The sequence below is a fragment of the Giraffa tippelskirchi genome, chromosome 2, assembly GCF_054371585.1.
Source record: "Giraffa tippelskirchi isolate mGirTip1 chromosome 2, T2T-mGirTip1v1.2.pri, whole genome shotgun sequence".
NCBI lineage: Eukaryota > Metazoa > Chordata > Mammalia > Artiodactyla > Giraffidae > Giraffa > Giraffa tippelskirchi.
Genome location: NC_137276.1, coordinates 237,974,826 through 237,998,711, shown reverse-complemented (window position 1 = coordinate 237,998,711; position 23,886 = coordinate 237,974,826). Strand labels below are relative to the sequence as shown.

Sequence of the window (23,886 nt, the reverse complement as noted above, 5' to 3'; positions counted from 1 at the left end):
TTAAGCCTCCAAAATGAGTGGATGCAAATTTTAAAGTACCATTTAGCCCAGATTTTTAATACCTTAAATCAAAATTGTAAACCTCCACTTGTGATCTTGCTGTTTTCACAAATAAATGCTAGCAGCATTGGCTTCCACCAGATTCATCCATTCTATTCAGTTTTTTTTGGAGAAAGCAATGGCACCCCACTCCAGTACTCTTGCCTGGACAATCCCATGGACGGAGGAGCCTGGTAGGCTGCAATCCATGGGGTTGCTAAGAGTCGGACACGACTGAGCGACTTCACTTTCACTTTTCACTTTCATGCATTGGAGAAGGAAATGGCAACCCACTCCAGTATTCTTGCCTGGAGAATCCCAGGGACGGGGGAGCCTGGTGGGCTGCCGTCTATGGGGTCGCACAGAGTCGGACACGACTGAAGCGACTTAGCAGCAGCAGCATTCAGTTTTTAAAGATTAATCTTCATTTGCTAAAACTACTTTCAAGTCACTTACAAAAAATGGCTTTTCTTTTCGTTTTTCCTGCTCAGTTTGTGATATTTGGCCACCTTCCTTCAAGTCTTTAGAAAATTACATGGTTTGGGGAAAAAAAAACATACACTGCCCTTCTGGGAAGTAATAAGACAAAGCATCCAATTCATATTAAACAACTTTAGTTTCCCTCTGGAATCCTAAAAGTGTCCAAGGCAACCTTAACCAACCTTTCTGAACAAGTTGCTTGGTGTAGCTTTCTGTGCAAACAAATATTATGCAATCTTCTTCTGAAATTATAAACCAAGGGCATATTTTCAAGTTCCTCTCCCTACGAAAAGCCCAACCAAATTTTCTTTTTAAGCAAGTTCCTAAATTCTGGACCCTTGGAATTGTTTCTCACCTTGGCTATGGGGAACTGAAACTGTGATAAGCGCAGCGGCCGCACCGTCTGAAGGCACAGCGTCAAAGTGCCCCAACACGGGGCCGAGACCAGTTTCATGCACACGTGTGTCCTCACCTTCCCCAGTCAGGAGGAACGTCACACCGCTGCAGTTTGTTTGCCCTTGGATGCTTCACGTTGTGAGTCACCGTCAAAAGCCCCATTTGTGCTGAGAGGCGACCACAGCTGCTGCCACCGACTCGGTGACTGTGACAGAGCAGAGGTGCTAATGGACCAGAAGCGCCCTCAGCACCGGCCGCAGCCCCCGGGCCGAGCACGGTTCCTCCCCGAGACCGTCCGTTTTTGGTTTTTGTATCTGGCATTGCTTCATGGTCACTGAAGAAGGCAACAGTGTCCTTAGGCCCCGCTGTCCAAACCCAGAGAGCCCTAGTCCAGAGCGAGACAGGTGGATTTCACAGACTCAGTACAAATCAAAGATGTCAACGGTCTCCATAATTCTTGGACACTGAGTGCTTGCTGCAATGACAGCACTCTGGATATACTGAGTAAAATAAAGGATATATTTTTAGAATTATCTTTGCGTATTTTCAATGTAGCTAACAAAAATTTAAACTCACATACGTGGCTGACGTGGGCACATCATGTTACAGGTCATTGGACAGCGCTGCCTTAGACTTTCCAATCATTTATCTCAGTAGCTACTGAATCCTGAGCTACTTATCTTTCCACCAATTGCCATATTTTTGTATGACTTTAGGACTCCCCAAATACCCAATGAACAACACTCTGAAGACACGTTTCTGGTTCCGCTTTCATAGACGCAACTGAGTAGGACACAGCATCATCTAGAGCCTCCTGCCAATTAGGGGTCTGGTCCGTTCCAGGCAGACGGCAAAGCCACCCACACTGTCCACGCCAGTCTGGGTCCTGGGGGAAGGGGCCCGAGCCAGGGACAAGTGGGAAGGCGGGTCAGAAGCACACACATTCACGGATCAGAATCATACACACTTACAGATCAGTCTCTCGCACACTCACAGATCAGAATCACACACACTCACACAAATTAGAATCACACACACTCACAGACCAGTCTTACACACTCACACAAATAAGAATCACATACACTCACACAAATGAGAATCACACACACTCACAGATCAGTCTCTCACACACTCACAGATGAGAATCACACACACTCACAGATCAGTCTCTCACACACACTCACAGATCAGAATCACACACACTCACAGATCAGAATCACACACACTCACAGATCAGTCTCCCACACACTCACGGATTAGAATCACACACACTCACAGATCAGTCTCTCACACTCACACAAATTAGAATCACATACACTCACACAAATGAGAATCACACACACTCACAGATCAGTCTCTCACACACACTCACAGATCAGTCTCTCACACACACTCACAGATCAGAATCACACACACTCACAGATCAGTCTCTCTCACACTCACAGATCAGAATCACACACACTCACAGACCAGTCTCACACACACAAATGAGAATCACACACACTCACAGATCAGTCTCTCACACACTCACAGATCAGAATCACACACACACTCACAGATCAGAATCACACACACACTCACAGATCAGTCTCCCACACACTTACACAAATGAGAATCACACACACTCACAGATCAGAATCACACACACTCACAGATCAGTCTCCCATACACACTCACAGATCAGTCTCCCACACACTCACGGATTAGAATCACACACACTCACAGATCAGTCTCTCACTCACACTCACAGATCAGTCTCTCACACACTCACACAAATTAGAATCACACACACTCACAGATCAGTCTCCCACACACACTCACAGATCAGTCTCTCACACACTCACACAAATTAGAATCACACACACTCACAGACCAGTCTTACACACTCACACAAATAAGAATCACATACACTCACACAAATGAGAATCACACACACTCACAGATCAGTCTCCCACACACACTCACAGATCAGTCTCCCACACACACTCACAGATCAGTCTCTCACACACACTCACAGATCAGTCTCTCACACACACTCACAGATCAGTCTCTCACACACTCACAGATCAGAATCACACACACTCACAGACCAGTCTCACACACTCACACAAATGAGAATCACACACACTCACAGATCAGTCTCTCACACACACTCACAGATCAGAATCACACACACACACTCACAGATCAAAATCACACACACTCACAGATCAGTCTCTCACACACACTCACAGATCAGAATCACACACACTCACACAGATCAGTCTCTCACACTCACACAAATGAGAATCACACACACTCACAGACCAGTCTCACACACTCACAGATCAGTCTCTCACACACTCAGATCAGAATCACACACACACTCACAGATCAGTCTCTCACACTCACACAAATGAGAATCACACACACTCACAGATCAGTCTCACACACTCACACAAATGAGAATCACACACACTCACAGACCAGTCTCACACACTCACACAAATGAGAATCACACACACTCACAGATCAGTCTCTCACACACTCACAGATCAGTCTCACACACACACTCACAGATCAGAATCACACACACACTCACAGATCAGTCTCCCACACACTTACACAAATGAGAATCATACACACTCACAGATCAGAATCACACACACTCACAGATCAGAATCACACACACACTCACACAAATTAGAATCACACATACACTCACAGATCAGTCTCTCACACACACTCACAGATCAGAATCACACACACTCACAGATCAGGCTCTCACACTCACACAGATCAGTCTCCCACACTCACACAGATCCGTCTCTCACACTCACACAGATCAGTCTCTCACACTCACACAGATCAGTCTCCCACACTCACACAGATCCGTCTCTCACACTCACACAGATCAGTCTCTCACACTCACACAGATCAGTCTCCCACACTCACACAGATCTGTCTCTCACACCCACACAGATCAGTCACTCACACTCACACTCCCCAAAAGACCCACGTTCCAATCATTGCATGAATATTCCTGAAACTCAGTCATACGTTTACTCAAATTTTTCATGAATGCCCTGACAGGATTTCTTTAGTCCTTGTCCCCCCCACTTCAGACACAAGGTCATAAGGCATCTTTCTGAGCCGCCTCAGTCCTCTCCCTAACCCACATGGCACCACACCCTTTCCGCTGGTGCCGCGTGCCCAGGCATGTGAAGACACTCCTACACATGGAAATCTCAACACCACCGAGAGTGTTTTCAAACACCTCTTCACTTGCCATAAACTAAACCTGAGTTGCACCTGGACCCTGCCCCGAAGTCCACCAAAGCCCGGTAGAGCCTGACCGTGGGTATACGGAAGCGTGTGCCCTCCACACACACACACACACACACACACACACACACACTCTCTCGCAGTGAGAGGATGCTCCTCAGAGAGTCCGGGACTCTCTGGACGTGGAGACCCTGCCAAGCTCTGCGGCTTTTGTGAAAAGCACCACATCCTGCATTTCTTCTGAGACCCTGGGTGAGCCTTACCTTGACTTGTTCGTTAGAGGTTACGGCACAGAAAACAATCTCTGTGAATCCCTGGGACGGGAACATTCGGAAGCAGATACCGCCAATCACACGGCCGTCTTTAATCAAAGCAAGTGTTTTGTGTTTCCTGAAAGAATAAGGTTGCGTCACCGTTTCGCCTCCTGTTTGGGATGTTCCTCATTAACCAGTCAGGAAAACTGGAAGGGAGGGGGTTCTTTCTTGATTTTTCTGTGGAAACTGCCTCTTTCTGGCCACCATCTCACTAGAACATTCTCTAAGTGGATGTCTTAGAGCGAGCTTGCCTCCCGAGACGTCCCTGGAGTGTCTGTCCACAAGGACCCAGCGCCAGCCGCCTGAGGGGGGTTGGAGCCCAGAGACGAAGAACAGAGGCCGCAGACAGGCGCCGACAGGGTCACGTCCAACGCCCACGCACCCAGGATGGGAGCCCGGGGGGAGCAAACGCCAGGGGCGGGGGCACACATTTCTGCAGAGGTTACTCTCACTCAGAAATACCACAGAAGCTGCACGGGAAGGAAAACACAATCCACCTGCGCCGTTTGCCGAAACCTGCCTTCCCGAACCCTATCAGGCCTTCTGCCTAAAACGCCACTCTCAGTGGTCACGGGCATGGGTCACAGCCCACAGGCTACTGGGCTCCACATGGGAAAATGCATTCAATTAAGGAAGCCTGCTTGCCTGTCTTTTCCTTTTTTTTGTTTAATGCAATGGGTGATCAAAGTTAACCTAACACCACAATAATCTTGCCAGGGCTTACAGACTCAGGCAAGAATGGAACCTACTTAAGATGCCAAAATCAGAGTATTTGACCATGAGAAAACTGGGACAGCCTCTTAATGTTTCCGTATTCCTTCACTGATGCAATGAATGAGGCACAGGATGGTCACCGGCAGCTTAAAATATAAAGCCTCCTTAACACACAATTGATCAGCTGCTGGAAAACTAATCTGAACGCCTTTGGCCACGGCCGTGGTTGTGACGTCACTGTCCGCACAGCTGAAGGGAAGCAGCAGGACGTGGCGTGGCTGTGACCGCCTCTCACTACCCGAGCGGCTCCTCGTTCACTTAGAAAGGAAAGTGAGGCCCCTGGTGGGCCAGTGGCTAAGACTTAGCCTTTCAATGCAGAGGGGGGATCAAAGCCCCATTTGATTCCTGACCAGGGAGCAGAGATCACACGTGCCTCAGGGTCAAAAAACCAAAACACAGACAGAAGCAATATTGCAACAAACTCAAAAGAGACTTTAAAAATGGTCCACATCAAAAAAAAAGTCTTCAAGGCTGGTTCATGTTGATGTTTGGCAGAAACCGACACAATTCTGTAAAGCAATTATCCTTCCATTAAAAATGAATAATTTTTAAGTAAAAAAAAAATCTTAAAAAAAAGAATGCATTTTTAAAAAAAGAATCAGGAAAGCAGAAAGCAGAGGGGCAGAGGGAGAGCGGGGCACGACTCACGGGTCGAAGACGAGCCGGGTGATGTACTCCTTGGGCATGCGCGGCAGCTGGTGTGAGAACACGTTCTGCAGCCCCACCAGCCACATGAGCACCTTCTTGTTGGGCTTCTGGCTCAGGGAGTTGCCCACCACGTGGAACTCGATCACACCCCTCCGCTCCTCCAGCCTGGCCGCCTCGTCCCTGGCCGAGTGCGCCGACAGAAAGTTGGTCTGGGAGCAGGAGACAGGAGGTTACACGGAGCCCTTCCCTAAGACGGGAGGGACGCATCACGGCAGCACCTCTCCTCCGTGTGCTAATAAGATACGTATTGGTGGGTTTTGGGGGTCCCAGCCAATAACACACAGGCCATGAAAACAAAACAGACAGCTAGGTAGAGGGTTCTGCCAGACCAGAGCCTCCCACATGTCCACGGAGACTTGGTACAGACCAGGAGTCACCAGACGTCCTCTGAAGGGCCAAACAGCTCATATTTGGATCTGCAAGTCATGAGGCTTCTGCGGCAGCCTGCCGACACTGCGGCGGGGTGAACGCGGCGGAGACCACGCAGACATGTGTGGGCAGGGCAGAGTGCCCAGAGGACTTTATTTAACGGGGGAGGCAGACTGTGTCTGTCCTGTGCACTACAGCCTGCCAGTCCTTGGTTTTGGGAATCCCATCTGGCTGAGCACCCTTGGGATCCCAGACCCCAAATTCTCCCTGCAGGCCCACGAGTGGCAGTCAAGTCTACACTACCAGGACCTCTTTCTCGGAGGATGAGAGTCTTCTTTGCAAAGGAGTCGTGTTGACCACTCTCCACCACAGCTGGCAGCACAACCTCCTACCAGCACCCTGCGCCCCATCCTATTCAACCCACTCAGTGGGGTGCAGGTCAGTGTTCAACAAACAACCCCCAAGGCAGAAGGGCTAGCTGGTGGCACATGCCTGCTTCACTGGTCTATGGTGGACGCCGGAGGCCCAGCTGCCACTGTGGTCAGTTTCAAGCTTCCAACACATTTAACGACCATCTCACAAAATTCCTGAAAATTTAACAGTTGCCTGGGCACACCAGTACAAGTCAACTTCAGGACACTACTAAATCCATGCAACAAATCCTGAACCGTGTGACTACATCCACACCTCACAGCTGAAACAAACTGAGCAAAGCTATTCTGTGAAGCCACTAAACCCTGACAGACATGTGCACAAAAGGTCCTACAGTCCCAGGTTCCAAGGACTGGACACCCAGAAGGAAATGGAAAGAACAATTTTACACGGAGATCACTCTCTTAACAGCATTCCAATTCTGTGAATTATCCTCAACTGCACAAAATAAATCTCTAAGCAAACATGACAAATGCAACATGGATACCTTCAGCCAGTACAGCCACTCTAAAAAAATGTTTACAGACGTTTTGAAAAATCATCTCCTTTCTGCACTTCCTGGAAGCTGTCAGAAACGTCTTAAACTGCTTTGCCCCTGGATATGACACAGAGAGATGACAGCAGTCCTTTTGCCCCTAAGGCTTTACTTGAATCTAATCATGAGTAAACAGATGCATCCAAATACAGGGACTCTGCAACAATGGTGCTGCCACAGAAGGCCAAGAGAGGGCTGGGAAACTGTTCTAGAATGAACTAAATAGACTAAAGAGGTGAAGAGATCAGAATTAAATGCAATGTGTGACCCCAGACTGATCCTCCAACAACAGGAACAGACACTATAAACAGCAGAATTAGGGTACATGGGGAATCTGGGTACGGGCTGCACATTAGGCCAAGAGTCATATAATTCTAAGCAAACTTTTCAACAAAGGGCCAGGTGACAAATATCTTAGGCTTTGTGGCCTTACTTCAATAAAACTTTATTTATAAAACCAGCAAGTGGGCTGGATTTGGTGCCCAGGCTGTAGACTGCCTACCCACACATTAGATAATATTGCAATCCAGCTAAATTTTCTGGTAGTGATCACTACACTGTGGGAATGCAAATGAATAGTCTCAGTCTTCAGAGACACATGCAAAAAACAGTTAGGGGTGAAATGTTACAACATCTGTATCTAATTCTGAAATGGTTCCACATGGACACAGGAGAGGGAGACAGAGGGATAGTGAACGTGGCATGCAAACCATTTGTGAGTCTAAATAAAGAGCCTCTGGATCTTTATCACGGAATTTTTACAACATTTATGAGGGTTTAAATTTTTCAAGATAAAAAGTTGAAGCAGGAGGAATGCCTTCAACGGTGGGGATTACATTTCCCCGCGACGCGGCCGTCATCAGCGGAATTAACCTCTCATCAGCTTGCCCGCCTCTCCACCCTGACCACCAGACAACCTGCAAACAGGGGACAGCTCTCTCTCAGCAACACCTCCCCATTCCCAACAGCGGAGCGGCCGGAGAGCAGACGAGGTCCACCCGCGGGCTGCTCACGTTCCCCCTGCTGACCTCTGGCCCAAGCATCGCGGTGGGGTCTGTGATGGTGGACATGACCTCGTGGATTAATTCCAGTGGAATATCACCCATCACCCGGGGCTTCTTGGTCTCCTCCAAAATATGAGAGTCGTTCATTTTCCTCTTTTCTCCTTGATGATCAAAACAAAAGGGCAAATGATGGGTTATTTTAAACACAAAGCTGATTTTCTAACAACACTGTCAGGTGTGGACATCAACCCTCCGTGTACGAGGGAGAAGGGGTGCAGCAGCAGGTGGGAAAGAGGAGGTCACAGTAACTGCCCACCTTTCTTTTTTTTCTATTCTATTTATTTATTGGCTGGGCAGCACGTGGGATTCCCTTGAGCAGGAACTGAATCTGTACCCCCTGCATTGGAACACAGAGTCTTACCGCTGGACCACCAGGGAATCCCCCGAGTGCCCGCCATTCTGAACAGCATTTTCTCTCCACACTAAGTGTTTTACTTTGACATACGAGTTATTAAGGCACTGCTTCTTCATTTGCATATTGAGGGGTGAGTGTAATTATCACTGGTTACTAATCTCCAAGTTGGAGATAAATTGTCCCTTTGTGGTCAGAAGAATATGGTCCTTATGATACCAAAGGTCAAAATTTCTTGAAACTTGAGTTATGACCTAACCCTTGACCAATCATTTGTAAATGAAGCATCCTCTTGGAAAGAGTGTGTGTTTCCCGATTTTCAGGGCTGTCTACGTGTTGATCGCATTAGTGGGGCTTCTGTCCTTACTGATAGTTTTATGTGTTTGATCTATGAATTAATCAGAGATGTTTCTTCAAGCATTCAACTTCTGCTTGATTTGATGATTTCTCCTTGTAGTTCTGTTAAATCTTTCTTTCATATATGTTTGCATGGATGCATGTATATATACATCTGTGAATGTATGTTATATATGTGTCTGTATGTCTACATATACTGGAAATATACTCATGAACTATTTCACTTTGCTGGTGAATTTAATTTTTGTCATTACAAAATGACGCTCATGAGCTCTCACAATCCTTTTTTGCCTTAAAATGATGCCTCAAATGTGAGCAGGGCCCCTGGCCTTGGAAGTAGGTGCCCATTCCCAGGACGTCGCAGTACGCTACAAGCTGGAAAAGGCCAGGCGAAACCAAGCCCTCTTGCCCACTCTCCTCCTCAGATTACACAGCCGCTTTGTGTCCTACAATCATGTTTGGTTTTTCTTTTTTTTTCCCTTCTGTCATAATGTATTTATTTTTACAATTAAATTTTTAAATGCTCAGATCTAATTTATTCCTCAGGTATGAATTCCAGTAAGCAGGCTCCAAACAGCATTCGCACCATCTTGAGCTAAACGGCAGCAGAGCGATGTCAAGCGTCTTGTCATACAAGATGCTTTTCCAAATATGAGGCTACTTACTAAACAGCTCGTGTTTTTATAACTTTTTAGTTGTTATTATTGGAGGTGAGTGAGAATATTTTCGTTCATTTGACCAACTCTTCAAATCCCACAATTCCACAAGAATAATGGTGTGAACTATTCATTTTGGAGCTGAGGTTTATACCCAATATGCCCCACACTTGATAGCTTGCTGATAGTGTTGCAATAAGAAAGCATCCTGGGCTATACTCGAGTTCAACGGCAGAGCTTCTAGAATGAGCAGTAACGCCTCCCTCGGAAGCTGTCCCAGTGCTACGTGCTTAGTCCCTCACAGAAATCCTGTTCTCTCCCCATTTCGCAACACTTCTCAGTGTCAGACTTTACTCGGGCCAAGATGTGTGTGATGTCATGGCTGTGGACACAAATGCAGTCTTCAGAACATTCTATAACTGTGAAACGCCTCTAGCGTTAAGAGATTTTTTTGCCCACATGGCAGATTACATTCATCACAAAATTCTTTCCCCTCCTATATCCAGCTTCTGCCAAATGATTCTGCGGCTCTTCCTGTAAAAGGCGTCAAGGCCATCTCCCCACCCCTTGACTCTGAGTCTGACCACGCGATTCGCTTCCGATGACAAAATAAGGCAGGCATCGTGGTGTGCCAGTTACGAGCTTAAGCTCCAAGAAACTGCATTTCTTCCTGCTCTCTGGTGCTTCTGCCACCATCATAAGGACATATTCTGCCCAAGGAAAGGAAAAGAAATCCAATGGTCCTCCAAGGAGGGCGAGAATTATGCGAGCATAGCCTGAAGGAGACGAGCCGTATCAGCCACCTCCTAGGCAGCACACCGAGTGAGTGCGCTATGATAATAAAGGATCCCAGTTGAAGACTCTGCATTTCGAGTTGGCTCGTTACACAGCAATAACCAACCAATACAGCTCAGGGGGAGTCCCAGCCATCAAGGTCCTTGACACGCACAGCACGCAGTTGCTTTAAAGCTCCCTTGGCACTCCCCAGACAACGGAGCCTCTCAGGGGAATCGCAGGGCTCGCCGATGCCCTCCCAGCTTACCTGGGTTCGCCTCAGGCCCAGATGCGCCTCGACAGGACGGGCTCCCTCCATTCTGCTGCTCAAGGGAAGCGGGGTTCGAACTGTAGGAAACCGTCCCGGCCACAGGAGGTGGACTGATAACTGCCCCCAGGAGAAGGAAGAGAAGGTATTAACTGACTTCTTTCTTGGGTAGTAAGGAACCAAGTGCACGCGAGACCACTCCATTCCTGTCCAGCACCCCAAAGAAGTCATCTTTAAGACAGAAGCTACGGGGCCAATGTGAGCTTGATAATAAAGACAAGGGTAGTTACAACCCACTGGATAAAATAGAGACATCTGAGTCCAAAGTGATAAAATAAGAAACGAAGAAATAAATAATGGGGAGAAGGTAAAACTCTCGGTACGGGAGAATGCCAACAAATAAGGAAGCAAGGATGGAAGTTGGGGGAGGGGGGAGGAGCAGCCAGGACATGACGACCGATTCAGGGAAGAAGCATCTGCACAGACCAAGCTTGTGACTGTAACTTTGATAAAGATAGAATAGTCTCAAAGTATCTCCCCACAAAAGGACCACTTTTTAAAAATTACCAAAGTGGAAATGTTAACACTGCAGTAGAGAAATCTCAAAAACCCCGCCTTAGTCCAGTGACAGACTTCACACCAGCAGGAAGGGGAGAGGCCAGTGCTGCCTGCCTCCTGCTGCGACACTAAACGGCTGAGATAAGAGGCAGGACGGGACCCAGGAGACAGATTAGGGAGTGACTCTGCATCAAGGTTAAAAGTCCTTACTGGGGCAGCTCTGCTGGGTTAGACAGGAAAACACTCTTGCTCTCAGGAGATCCCCACTGAAGTCAGCAAAAGGGCATGACCTTTGTAACCTTCAGATCATTTAGAAGACAGAGAGGTACATACACACTCGTCGATATATATGGAGAGAGACAGAGAGAGAAGCAGGGGAAATGACGCAACACGGCCAGTGCTAACAACTGGCGAGTCCGGGACGGAAAATACACGGCACAGGACTGCTCAGTCCTGATCTTGTAACTTCTAAGTCCAAGGGTGTCTCCAAACAAAACCATTTGGGTTTGCCTTTAAAAAAAAAAAAGAAAAAGCCAAGGTAGGAAGTAGGACGTTGTTTGCTTGGGTGCGGCTGATGGCAGCACGGACGGCAGTGACACCACGCACAGCCCTCGTCTGGCAGCGCAGACAGAGGCCCCAGAGCACACTCATCTCGGTGTCAGGTCGACCGCAGGGGACGCCCCCGCAGCCAAGAGTGGTGAAAGAAGCAAAACGAGCTACGGAGACAGGCACACAGCAGCTAACTGAACAGCACCCGGTATGTAAAGAATCGGAACACTGTGTGTTAGCCTCAGGTACAGAGCGAGGTGGACCTGTCAGACATTTACATATATCCACTCTTTTTTAGATTCTTTTCTCATACAGGCCATCACAACAAGTGTTACAAATAAACATAGCCATATACAGGGGAGAACCCCTCAGATGCACACACACAAACGAATCAGAAGAGGCTGAAGCGCCAGGCTGCAGGCCTTTCCCTCCAGCAAACAGGCCTCCGGAATTTCAAAGGACGCCGGGGCGCCTCCACACAAAGAGGAAGCTCTGGCGGCTCACAAGACATCTGAGGACCTCGCCAAAGTTCAGAGCCGTCATTGTGACCGTCATTTCTCACAGGCGCATGGATGCGCAGACGTGCCAATTAAGGGGAAGATTATCCTTCTCTTTCCCCCCAGAGAACACACTGCAATTACAGCGGAACAGGAGACAGCCAGCTTCCAACTGCGGCAGGGAACACACGAGTACGATCCAGCTGACACGCTCCGGGCGACAGCGGAGCCACTGGGGTGAACTTGACGTCCCAGGGGCCCAGAGACAGCCGCTGTGCGGGGCCGGCCAGGAGGCATCCTGAGCAGGAGGGTCAGGGAAGTCTCACCCAGAGAGGGACCCCCTCCATCCCTCCAGACCTGCTGTGGAGCCCCAGGCAGGTCTTTCCCTGGAACGGGCCTGCCTGCGTGTCTGCGAGGCACACCGGGGCCGCGCAGGGCAGTGCAGCGGGAATCAGACGCGATGGGAAACCCAGTCCCATCACTTGGGAGGCTCTGCTTTTGGGCAACTGGCTGCTCCTCTCTGAGCTCCCATCTCTCATCCACATACGGGGGGGTTAATCACACCAACTTCTCCTGGTTCTGGCTAAAGCTTACAGACCCGAAGCAAACCTCACCAGCCAGCGCTCACTGGGAATATGGCTGTTCTCATGGCTAACTGGGTCTCTGACCAGGTAGGTGTCACGCTCACGAGCAGAGAGACGACCCAGCAGAGAAAAGGAGGCTGGGGTAGCGTGGTGAGCAGTGAGGACAGCAGGCCTCAGGCTGATGCCCATCGACCCTCCAGGAGCTTTTCACGTCCTGAAGGCCACGCCCTCGGTCAATTACGTCACAGCCTCTTGGCAGGAGCCTCAGAATCAGTAGGTTTTTAATTTTTACTTTTTTTAATATTTATGCATTTGGATTGTGGGGTCTTTAGCTGCAGCCTGCAAACTCTTCGTGGTGGCACGTGTGATCTAGTTCGCTGGCCGGAGAGGGAACCCGGGTCCCTGACGGGGAGTGAGGACCCTGAAGCACTGGACCACGGGGAAGCCCCAGACATCGGTGGTATTTTAAGTCCCGTGGGTGACGCCACTGAGCAGCCAAGTTAAAGAACCGGCGATGGGATATTATCAAGGTTCCATGAATGTTTGGAAGAAAGGAGACCCAGCTCTTGCTGGATGGCATGGGGAGAATTAGAAAAGGGTTTATGGGAGAGATGTCGTCCGCAAGTCAGGTAAGTTAAAGACAGAGACACGGCGAACAGTGCGCGCCCAGGCGCGCGGGGAGCTCGCCGGGCACGGCCAACACTCAGGTCTGGAGTCCTGTCCACGCACAGAAAGGCCCCGGAGGGCTGCAGACTGTGAACCAGAAAGACGTGAAATTATATTTTATGGCCTGAGGTGAAAACACAGAACACAAAAGGTGTCTTTGACATGGTTTTGGGAACAAGAATCCAAATAAAGAAGGTTTGATACAAACCAAAATACATCATTCCCTAAGTATTCTGCCGGGTAGGATTTAATTATATGCACATCCAAACTCAGGCTCCAGATGAAGTAACGTGCTAATCACCTTCTCCAGTGCAGTATGCTCAGTGACAGAGGCCACGGTCAGACATTACATGCCGTGGGATCCCACTCGTGTGGCGTTCTAGAAGAGCACAACTGCAGGAACAAAGGACGAACCAGAGGGAGGCTGCCAGGCCGCGCTTCGCGCCGAGCACGCGGCCGGGAACTTCCTGCGCCGATGGCCGCGGGGTGCCACCGCGCTGGGGTGCCACCGCGCTGGGCGTTCGCCGGCGTCCCCAGAACCGCACACTAAGGAGGACTAAGGGGGACTTTCGCTGGATATAAAAAGCAAGCCGGGGGGCGGTGTCGAGAACGGCGAGGACAAACGACCTTTGCTGCGGGCGGCACTCGCGAGCCCCCGTGACACACTGAACTGCATCTACTGAAAAGTCGACACCAAGATTCTGCGTCCTGCCTCTCCCCGCGGCCACACGGAAATGCCTGCTCTGGGACCTCCTGACCGCCTTCTCCAAGGCTTCTGAGCATCCAAGGCAGGAATTCAGAGCCTGTCTCCAGTCAGTGTGACTCCAAGTCACACGTCCTCACCAAAGGCCCACTGAGGCCCTGAGCCCACGGGGGACTTCACGCCCTGAGACTCAGCCACACTGTTAGCCCCGAGAGCAGCCTGATGCTCAAAACAGACATCCAGACTCACAAGCCAGACGAGACGAGACTGCAGGGCAGGCCTGGCCGTGACTGACACTGTGTCTTTAAAACAGTCGACGTCTGCCTGCAGACTTGCGCGCTGGGTGTTTAAACCTCCGCACAGCTGAGCAGGGCAGGCTGAGCAAACTCGGAGCAGGCCAGCAGCTGCTGCTGTCTTAGCTGTTTGCCGTGCACCTGCTCTCCTTGCGAACAGAGACGTCGATGCCAGATTTGCCAAAGTGTTTACTTTTCTTTGCTGACTCTAGTCTTCAATTTCTTGATGAAAAATGCAAATAAATGCACAGGGAACTGCAACAAACACTTCCTGGTTATGTTCTGATTAATGCAAAAAAAAAAAAATTCTTCTTTTTTACCTGTTTGGATTCCAAGCTGGCTGGTTCTGGAAGAAGCTGACAGAAAATCCTGATCCCAGATGGGAGAGTTTTGACTATAAACTTCTTCTTCTAACATGGACAGAAACCTAGGCACATGAATAAAGGCAAGTGTGAGATCACAAGTCATGCATTACTAGGGGGACAAGTGCCAGGCACCAGCAATCACACCAACACCAGCATCTCATCCCCAATTCAGAAATATGAAATACTCAGTCAGTTAGGACCCGGGCGATGATTTAATTGGGCAGCCTTGGTATATTCAAACAGAAATGCATTTCTACAGATGTATTCTCTTTGGGCTCCATGTAGATATTAACAGATACAACCCAGGCCACACAGAGAATTACATCAGTGGAAATGCGCTTCACCAAGTCCCCCTGGGAGAATCCTGGAACAAGAGTCCATCTCTCTTCAGCGCTGTCACTGTCATTTCCATCACAAAAGCTGCTCATATTTATTGAGTCCTTGCCATGTGCCTATACTGTTCTGAGAACGTTTTATTGAATCTTCTCATCAACACAATGAGTTACAGATTTTATTTTTATTTATCACACACATATACACATAGCTCTTACTATAGGATGGACACTGTTCTAAGCAGTCAATGTATATTAACTCACACAATCTTCCAAAGAACCCCATGAGATAGGATCCATTGCTGTACTCATTTCACAGATGAAAAAAACTTAGGGCACAGACAGGCTCATCCACTGGTTCAAAGGCCCACAGCCAGTAAATCGCAGGGCCAAGATTAATCACCAGGTTATATCTCCTGTCACGTTATAAAACGAGCAGGTCCCATAGAAATCGCCTGCGTACCCTGGTTGGAGTACAGACACCCAAGCCCCACCCAGGCTTCCTGAACTGGAGTCTTTGAGAATGGTCTGGGCAACTGAATGTTGACAAGTACCTTGGACAGTCCTTATGCTCCCCCCAAATGCAAAGACTAGGGTTAAAATACCAACGCAAATCTATACTTCTGGTATTGGAAAGTCTTCCTGCAAACCTGTTTTCAAGGCACATTCATTCTCATGCAGGAACACAGAATAACGGGTAAGAGCATGGGGTCTAAGCCAGCTCCCAAGCTCACCACTCATTACGTCCGTGCCTCGGGACAAATTCTTAGCTTTCCTCTTCCTCGGTTCCCCTTCTATAAAACGGAAACATCAACAGTAACTTCTGCACGAGGTGGTGGCAAGGAATACACTGTCACACTTCGACTGGTGCTGACCACTGAGAAAGGGCCCCTTCACTCACTCGGCAACGCTGGATGCCCAGCACACGCCAGGTGCCGCCAGGCCCTGGAGGACAGAGTGAGCACAACCTTGCCTTGCCTTCAAGAAGTTTATATCGCAATGATGTAAAAAGTTAGCGATTAAACATCTCTGAAATGTTGAAATCCAAACACCCTTTTAAAAGTATTTTCCCTAATCCATTCGACAACGTCTGACCTGAACATATGCAAGATTATTTACAGTCTTTATAAATATAAGTGGATTTGCTTCGGGGGACCTACTCCCACCCCTAAAGCTATGATATATATTCTGTGTGTTCTGTTACCTTTATAAAGGGGTCAAGTTACCTTAAAACTTGAATTGTGAAACATACCAAGTTTGGATCACTGATTAAGGACTTACATTAAAATTAACATCATCATCATCACAATTAGGGAAAGTACCACTAAATCTCCTCATTAATCAAGCCCTATAAGACTGCAGAAGGGCAGGGAGAGGTTGGGTTTCGACAGTGAAGACAGGTGGGAAAGATCCTGAGGGTCTTCTGACTTGCCACTCACACCCAAAGATTTAAGAATAACGAGCCACTGCGTGAACGTCGACCCGCGCTCAGCCGTGGGGTGCGCGGTTTCCAGAAGCAGCACGAGCCACTTCTGCCAAAGCTGCTCACCATTAACTCACGCTTCCCAACCCTTCAGTACGTTTCTCATCTAACACAGAAAGACTGACAGCAACAGGAGGCAAAATCCTTCCTGAGGCCACAGTCTGCCCCCCGCTGACAAGAGGGGCGGCTCCCGATGCGCTTCCTCCTTTGGCAAAGCAGACCCTGCCCTCACCTCGCCAGCCCTCAGGATTTCCCAACCGCCTTTCATCACAGAAGTAAATTTCCTTTCCTTTCCCAGGCTCCTTCTTTATAAGCAATTACATAATAGGAACTTTTCATGAAGCCCTACAGAGACTTACCAAAGAAGAATGCCATTAATAATTTAGGAAAATAGTTATGTGTGTGTTTTATATATATAATATTATTTCAACACAATAAAAAGACAGTCTCAGCTAATGTCATGGGAAAGTGCTTATTATATATACAGAGGATACAAAACTGTACGTAGAATAAAAGAACACAACACCTGGAGAAAAAAATAGAACTATCTAAAAGCACAAAAAGGGTATCACAACGGTAGGACTATAGTGGTCCTTGGCTGCTTTGTTCTCTCTGAACCAAATCTTCACCAAACGTCCATTTATTACTTTTAGAATGAAATGCAGATACTAAAGTTTTAAAAAACACCTGTGTAACTAGGTGGATGTGGGGACGGCACACACGACAGCCAAGCAGAAGAAAGGGCTGGAGGCCCTGCAGACACAGAGGTGGGGACTGTGCTTCTCCCGCAGGGGCCTGGGTGCAATGCCTGGCGGGGGAACCCGGATCCCGCAGCCCGAGCAGCACAGCCAGAGAAAGAAGGGAGACAGGGCCGCTCAGGAAGGGCAGGAGAGTAAGGCTGCAAGCCCTCCAGGCACCCCAACCACCACGGGGACCCCACGGGCGCGAGAGGCATCTGCAGCCCTGACTTGGGGCCACGCCCCGGGTCCAAACGGCACCTCTGGCTTCAGTACACGAGATTCTGCTACCAAGTCTGCAGGTATAAATCCCTAACAGCCTCCAATGTTGTTATATTCAATGGAAAGGGACTGAAAAGGAGGAGTGGGTGGTAACGTTACCCTACCATTAGTAACAGAGAAGGAAAGAAAGCGGCATTGATTTTCTCAGCTGAACAGCGTAAGCATGCCAGAACTATGGGCTGAAGGAACAAAACACTGCAATTAGCAAATATCTGCACGAAGGAAAATGAGTTTGCTATGGGAAAAAACTGCTCCTATGCAAGATAATTAAAATCTCTCTTTAAGCACCATAAAAGGTGTGATGAGGGAGGGGTCCTCTGTCCCTTGGCTTAGAGGAAGGACAACTATAACCTGAACACATGAAACATGGCTTATGTGGCAGATGTAACAGAGAAACAAGAAAACTCCTTTAATCTCTAAGGAAAGGAGCTTAGACCAGTTAAAAGGCAGCCACGGAAATACACGAGCATCCCAGAGTTCCTAACCTGTTTAGGGACAACACCCGAGCTGCTGTTTCAGTCCTTCTGGACCTTCCTTCCTGCAGGACATCAAGGGTTCAGGCCCTGCCTCATCCTGGGTGCTGGCTCTGCTCAGGAAATGCTGCTATCAGGTCACTAGGACTCATGTACAGCTAAAGCTCGTGAGAATTATCCTCTACCTAACACTGGAGATTCATGCTAAACTGCAAAAAGAAATTGTTCTGTCCGTTTCCATCAGAAAATCATTTTTGCTGTTGTTTTGGACCTAACTTATCTTTAAAAATTAAAATGATCATCTTTCCTGAGACATAAATTGGGTAACCCAGAAATAGTAGCGATCATAAAAATCTAGTTTTTCAGATAAAACAGGGTTTCATCCATCTTTGTTCAAGGATCATAACAGCACCTCTCCTAAACTGCTCTCCACCTCACAGTTGTCCGTGGCAGAACTCTCTCAGACCTAGAAAGCCTGTTCAAATGCCAGCTTCCACCCCTGCCAACCAGCGCAGCTCCAGGCAGAGTGAGCAGAAGAAACCAGCTCTGCCCTGTCTCACGTCACAGCGCTGACACGTCATCACCTGCACCCTCAGCCGCCAGCCGCTTAGGTTAAAATCTGCGTTCTTCACACTGAAAACCCATTCCCAAGCCCAGTGGTGTACACTGTACCTTCCTACCCCCGACCTATTTCCTACATTTGGAAAATATTTAAGTGAGTCTTTACACGCTGGAGGTCTAGCAGGTTCAAGTAGCAAGGGGCCAAGGGCATGCATGTGCCCAGGAAGCTGAGTACAGAGGCGTGAAGATCCTTCTGCCAGAGACCTGTCTATCCCAGGCCAGTTCCCTCTCTCGGAGTTCAGTTCCAGCTGAGACAGGGATGACCCGCCAGCCTCAGAAAGGGCTGGAGAGCTGGGTGCCAGAAACAGCCCTGGGCTCTCCTGCCCCGCTTCTTGGAGACCACTTCTGCAGGGTCTCCCCACTGCCCTGAGCAGCCTGGCAGCTGAAAACCCCACACACAGCCCCAGCCTGTGTTCTGAGACTCGGGTGGGATAAGACAGGCCAAGGGAGCAGTCGACCCAAAGTCAAGCTCATCTCAGACCGGCCAGAAACGCCCACGAGCCTCCCAGGGGGCTGTGAGGATGGGCTCCTGCCCCGCCCTCCCCCAGTTGCCCCTGAGGCTTTGGTGTGCATCTGTCCATCTCAAGCGTGGCACCGAGCAAAGACCCACAGGAGCACTCCCTTACTTTGGGAAGTGGGTGAGGACCAGAGTCCGCTTCTCGAGCGGCAGTTTGTCCTTCTCCTGCCTCGCCTGCTCCAGCAGCTGCCGCCGCATCACAGTGAACACAGAGCGTAGCAGCGTCCTCCCGAACACCTGGGCCGTCTCGTACCGCGGCAGGCTGTCGCAGAACTGGGGCACGTTGCAGTAACACAGCCACCTGCACGAGGAGACCACAGCATCAGCGCCCCGCGAGCCCCGCCACGAGCAACCCAGGACGCCCCTCGACACCGGCCCCCCGCAGACCAGGCCTGCAGGCTCGCCGGGGAAGCGCCATCAGCGGGTCAGAGCACTCTGCCCGGCTCTACTGGACTCATTGCAGGCCGCAGCATCTTTAAACAGGAGGACGGATTCAGGGGAAACCAAAGAAGTCCCTTTTGGAGAAGCAGAACCCCCCATTTAACCCTCTGAATAAAACTTAAGGCGTCTTTAAAATGCCTACACAGCACTCACACCCCCCACAGCTTTGGTGGGAAGATAAAGATCTCCACGACTGCTCAAAGCTCAGTCAAAATGCAGGAAGTAATAAGCTTCCACCATCTGTCGCCTAGGTATGTGTTCGGTGACTCAAAGTCAAAACGGCTTCTCAGTGTCGCGTGGGCTTGGAGGGGTGCCAGCCCGGAGGCAAACCAGGCCTTTCCGATGCCGGAGCCCAGTGCGGGGCACACGGGCTGATGCAGGGCAGATTCGGAAGGCCGCTGCAGCAGAGGAGCTGGAACGCGAACCTTCATCCGCCACAGACCTGCCTGCCGGAGGCGCAAGGCCTGAAATTCCCGGCAGTGGGCGCAGGGGGCCCAGCAGGCAGCGGAGACCAGGGAGGGACCCGGCTTCAGTGCCAAAGTCCTGCTCCTCAGAGGCAGACCCAGCTCCCCCTCCTCAGGGGAGGACCCCTCTCCCCAGATGGAACCCTCTGCCCCACTGGGGACCCCTCTCCCCAGAGAGAACCCTCTGCCCGCCGGGGACCCCTTTCCCCAGATGGGACCCTCTGCCTCGCTGGGCGCCTTTCTGCGTCCTTTCAGGGGGAGGCCGAGTTCCCACGCGCCCCGACAGCAGGAAGAGCCCCGATGACTCTCAGTCCTCAATAAAGAGTGGAGTAATGTCCACTTACTCAGGCTCTGTGACTTATTCTCTATGTTACTCTGTAATTATTTCATAGTTCCCCTGTGTATGGAGTGGGCCGTTTCATCTTTGGGGAAGAAAACCTTTGTTAGCGTTAGTTCATCTACCTAGATTCAAAATTACCCTGAAAACCCTGCTACTATTTCTGTTCCTCTCAACTTTTCTGTCCTAATAATTCACACCCACATGTCATTCTACCACACAATACTCAGATGGGCATCTTAAGTGCTGTCCTGTATCCTTTCGAGTTGGAAACAGTGACCTTGGTAGCAGAAAAAACTAAAGGATGCATTTATTTTGTAATTTATAAGGCACGTCATATAGAAATTCATCACCTTCACAGCTAGTCTTTGCTGGAAGTTAGTCTGTGGCCACTTAATGATGTTAAAATATTTGGAGTTGAAGGCAGGCCAAATGTACTCACAAACCAGAACCATCAGATCAATTTCATGAGACTTAGGCGATCATAAGCCTATAAATCTCAATAAAAGTTATGTCCAATGTGGTACAATGGGAGATACAGGGATTTTAGGATTTAGAAGTACTGTCCAAAAAGGCTTCTGTGATGACAAGATTGTTGTACATCTCTGCTGACAACAGTCAACATAGCTGTGTACAACACTCTGTACAGCTGTGTACAACACTGTGTACAACAATCAGTATAGCAGTGTAGCCACCAGCCACGTGTAACTACTGAGCACTTGTACGAATGAAAAAACTTATTTTTCTTTTTTCTTTTAATTGAACTGTAGCTGGCTCATAATGCTGTGCTAGTTTCAGGGTAGGTGGCAAAGTGACTCGGTTTTGCGTAGAGATTCTTTTTCAGATTCTTTTCCTTCATAGGTTATTATTACAAAATACTGAATATAGTTCCCTGTGCTACAGTCAGTCCTGTTGTTTTGCTGTTTTATACGTAGCAGTTGCGTCTGCGAACCCCAAAGTCCTGATTCATCACTCTCACCCCCTTTCTCTTTGGTAATCGTAAGTTTGTTTTCTTGAAGAGACTGATACCGGGAAAGATTTAAGGCAGGAGGAGAAGGGAACAACAGAGAACAAGGTGCTGGATGGCACCAGTGACTCCATGGACGTGAGTCTGAGCAAACGCCGGGAGATGGTGAAGGGCAGGGGAACCTGGCATGCTGCGGTGCATGGGGTCACAGAGAGTCAGACATGACAGAGCGACTGAACAACAATAAATGTTAATCCATTTAAAATTTGCTTTCAACCAACAAGGGCCTACTGTATAGCACAGGGAACTACCCTATGGTAAAATCATAATGCAAAAGGCTCTGGAAAAGAACAGGGTTACATTCTTTAAATACATATGCATGTGCAGTTGCTTCAGTCGTGTCCGACTCTTTGTGACACCATGGACTGTAGCCCACCAGGCTCCTCTGTCCACGGGATTCCCCAGACAAGAATACTAGAGTGGGTTGCCACTTCCTTCTCCAGGGGATCTTCTTGACCCGGGGATTGAACCCGCATCTCTTACATTTCGTGCATTGGCAGGCAGGTTCTTTACCACACACACACGTGTATGTCTGAATCATTCTCCTGTATGCCTGAAACTAACACCATTGTAAATCAACTATACTGAAATTTTAGGATAAATAGAGGAAAAAATATTAAAAAATTTACTTTCAAATGGAAACCCTGAGAAATACTTTTTCATTAAACACAACTTTACTGTTTTGGTAGAACTCCATTTAGCTTTAACCACTTAAAATGTAACAAATGAATTAAAATATGCTGTAATCGTAAAAACCCCACCCTAGATTGGGAAGATTTAGTACAAAGAAAAGTAAAATACATCATTAATAATTGCTCATATTGATTCCATGTGAACTGATAACATTTTTATACACTGGGTCAAATAACACACTATTAATATTAATGTCTCATTTTATCTTTTTAAATGTAGTTACTAGAAAATGTCAAATTACAGATGTGGCTCACATTTGTGAATCATGTTATATTCTATTTGGCAGTGGTGATTTTGAGTCTGAAGAGCATTCCTATCTATAGAGGTATTTCTGCTACAACAATGACAGTGATAAATATTATAAAATCATAAAATGTTATCCGAAGTGCTTATCTTAACAGGTCATTCACTCTCCACAGGGCAGACAAAGGCAATGTAGATTAATACTATCTAGTCAAAATTTTCAAATGAAAGGTTCCGTTTATTTCCTCTGAAAATCACTTTATAGTACTTAAGTTTATACTTTTTTAGTTTTGTTCTGTCTTTGCTTCCAAAACTAATCTTATAAATTTCTAAGAGTCAACATGTTTTGGGTGTTTTGGGTGTTGGAGTCACTGGCACGGTCCGGGCGTGCGGTGAGACAGAGGGAAACAGGAATGGGTGTGCGTCTTGCTGCCCAGATGTTCCTCTAAAGACTAACCTGGAAAACAAGGCTGCACCTAACCCTCTGGGGTTCCAGGTCTTCTCAAAAGAAGCGAAAGGACGGCTCAGCCACTCGTGCGCCTAACAGAGACGGCACGGTGTGCAATTCACTGTTCAAACGGCTCTCTCAGATTTTTCATAGCACTGTGATTACTGGTAATGACGTTGCTTTCTTTAAAACGTGAGTAGAGCTGGAGGACTTGAGTGAAGAAGGCCATGTCACCTACTTACCCGCTGGACAGAAAGTCCTAAGGCTTTCAGGAATTAAATGACCCCTCCCAGTTTCCCCGCACAAAAGGCTAGTTACTTTTAGAGTCCGGACTAAAAGCTGGGTTCCATCCCACTGTTCTTCCCACAATTCGTGATAAATACCATCCCAGAATGACACACCTAATTATGAATGTTCAGGAAGCCTGGTACTGGTCTATACCTCATAGTGCAACAGTTACAGAAAACTTTCACCAGAATCAATTTAGTTATATCTAATTTGCTTGCATTCTTACAAAACATCTCCCCAAGATAAACGTAACTTCTAATTTTGAGATGTTCTGCACAGCTCAGAATCTAAGGGTAATAATTTGCCACGTTCCTTTAGCATGGGCTTCCCTGGGGGTTCAGATGGTAGAGAAGTGAAGTGAGGTCGCTCAGTCGTGTCCGACTTTTTGCGACCCCATGGACTGTAGCATACCAGGTTCCTCTGTCCATGGGATTTTCCAGGCAAGTGTACTGGAGTGGGTTGCCATTTCCTTCTCCAGAGGATCTTCCCGACTCAGGGATCGA

General features: G+C 48.3%; 1 protein-coding gene across 9 annotated transcripts in view; it reads right to left on the bottom strand.

Annotated features, from left to right (window-relative positions):
• KAT2B (lysine acetyltransferase 2B) overlaps nucleotides 1-23,886 on the bottom strand; it is a 96,675-nt gene that overhangs the window by 20,862 nt on the left and 51,927 nt on the right. For all 9 annotated transcript variants that reach the window (XM_081559437.1, XM_081559415.1, XM_081559459.1 and 6 more), the window contains 6 exons: nucleotides 19,552-19,743; nucleotides 14,953-15,059; nucleotides 10,783-10,902; nucleotides 8,340-8,476; nucleotides 5,916-6,124; nucleotides 4,443-4,569 (listed from right to left, as the gene is read on the bottom strand). In XM_081559437.1, the coding sequence (XP_081415563.1) occupies nucleotides 4,443-4,569; nucleotides 5,916-6,124; nucleotides 8,340-8,476; nucleotides 10,783-10,902; nucleotides 14,953-15,059; nucleotides 19,552-19,743 (892 nt within the window). The remainder of the gene's footprint in view (nucleotides 1-4,442; nucleotides 4,570-5,915; nucleotides 6,125-8,339; nucleotides 8,477-10,782; nucleotides 10,903-14,952; nucleotides 15,060-19,551; nucleotides 19,744-23,886) is intronic.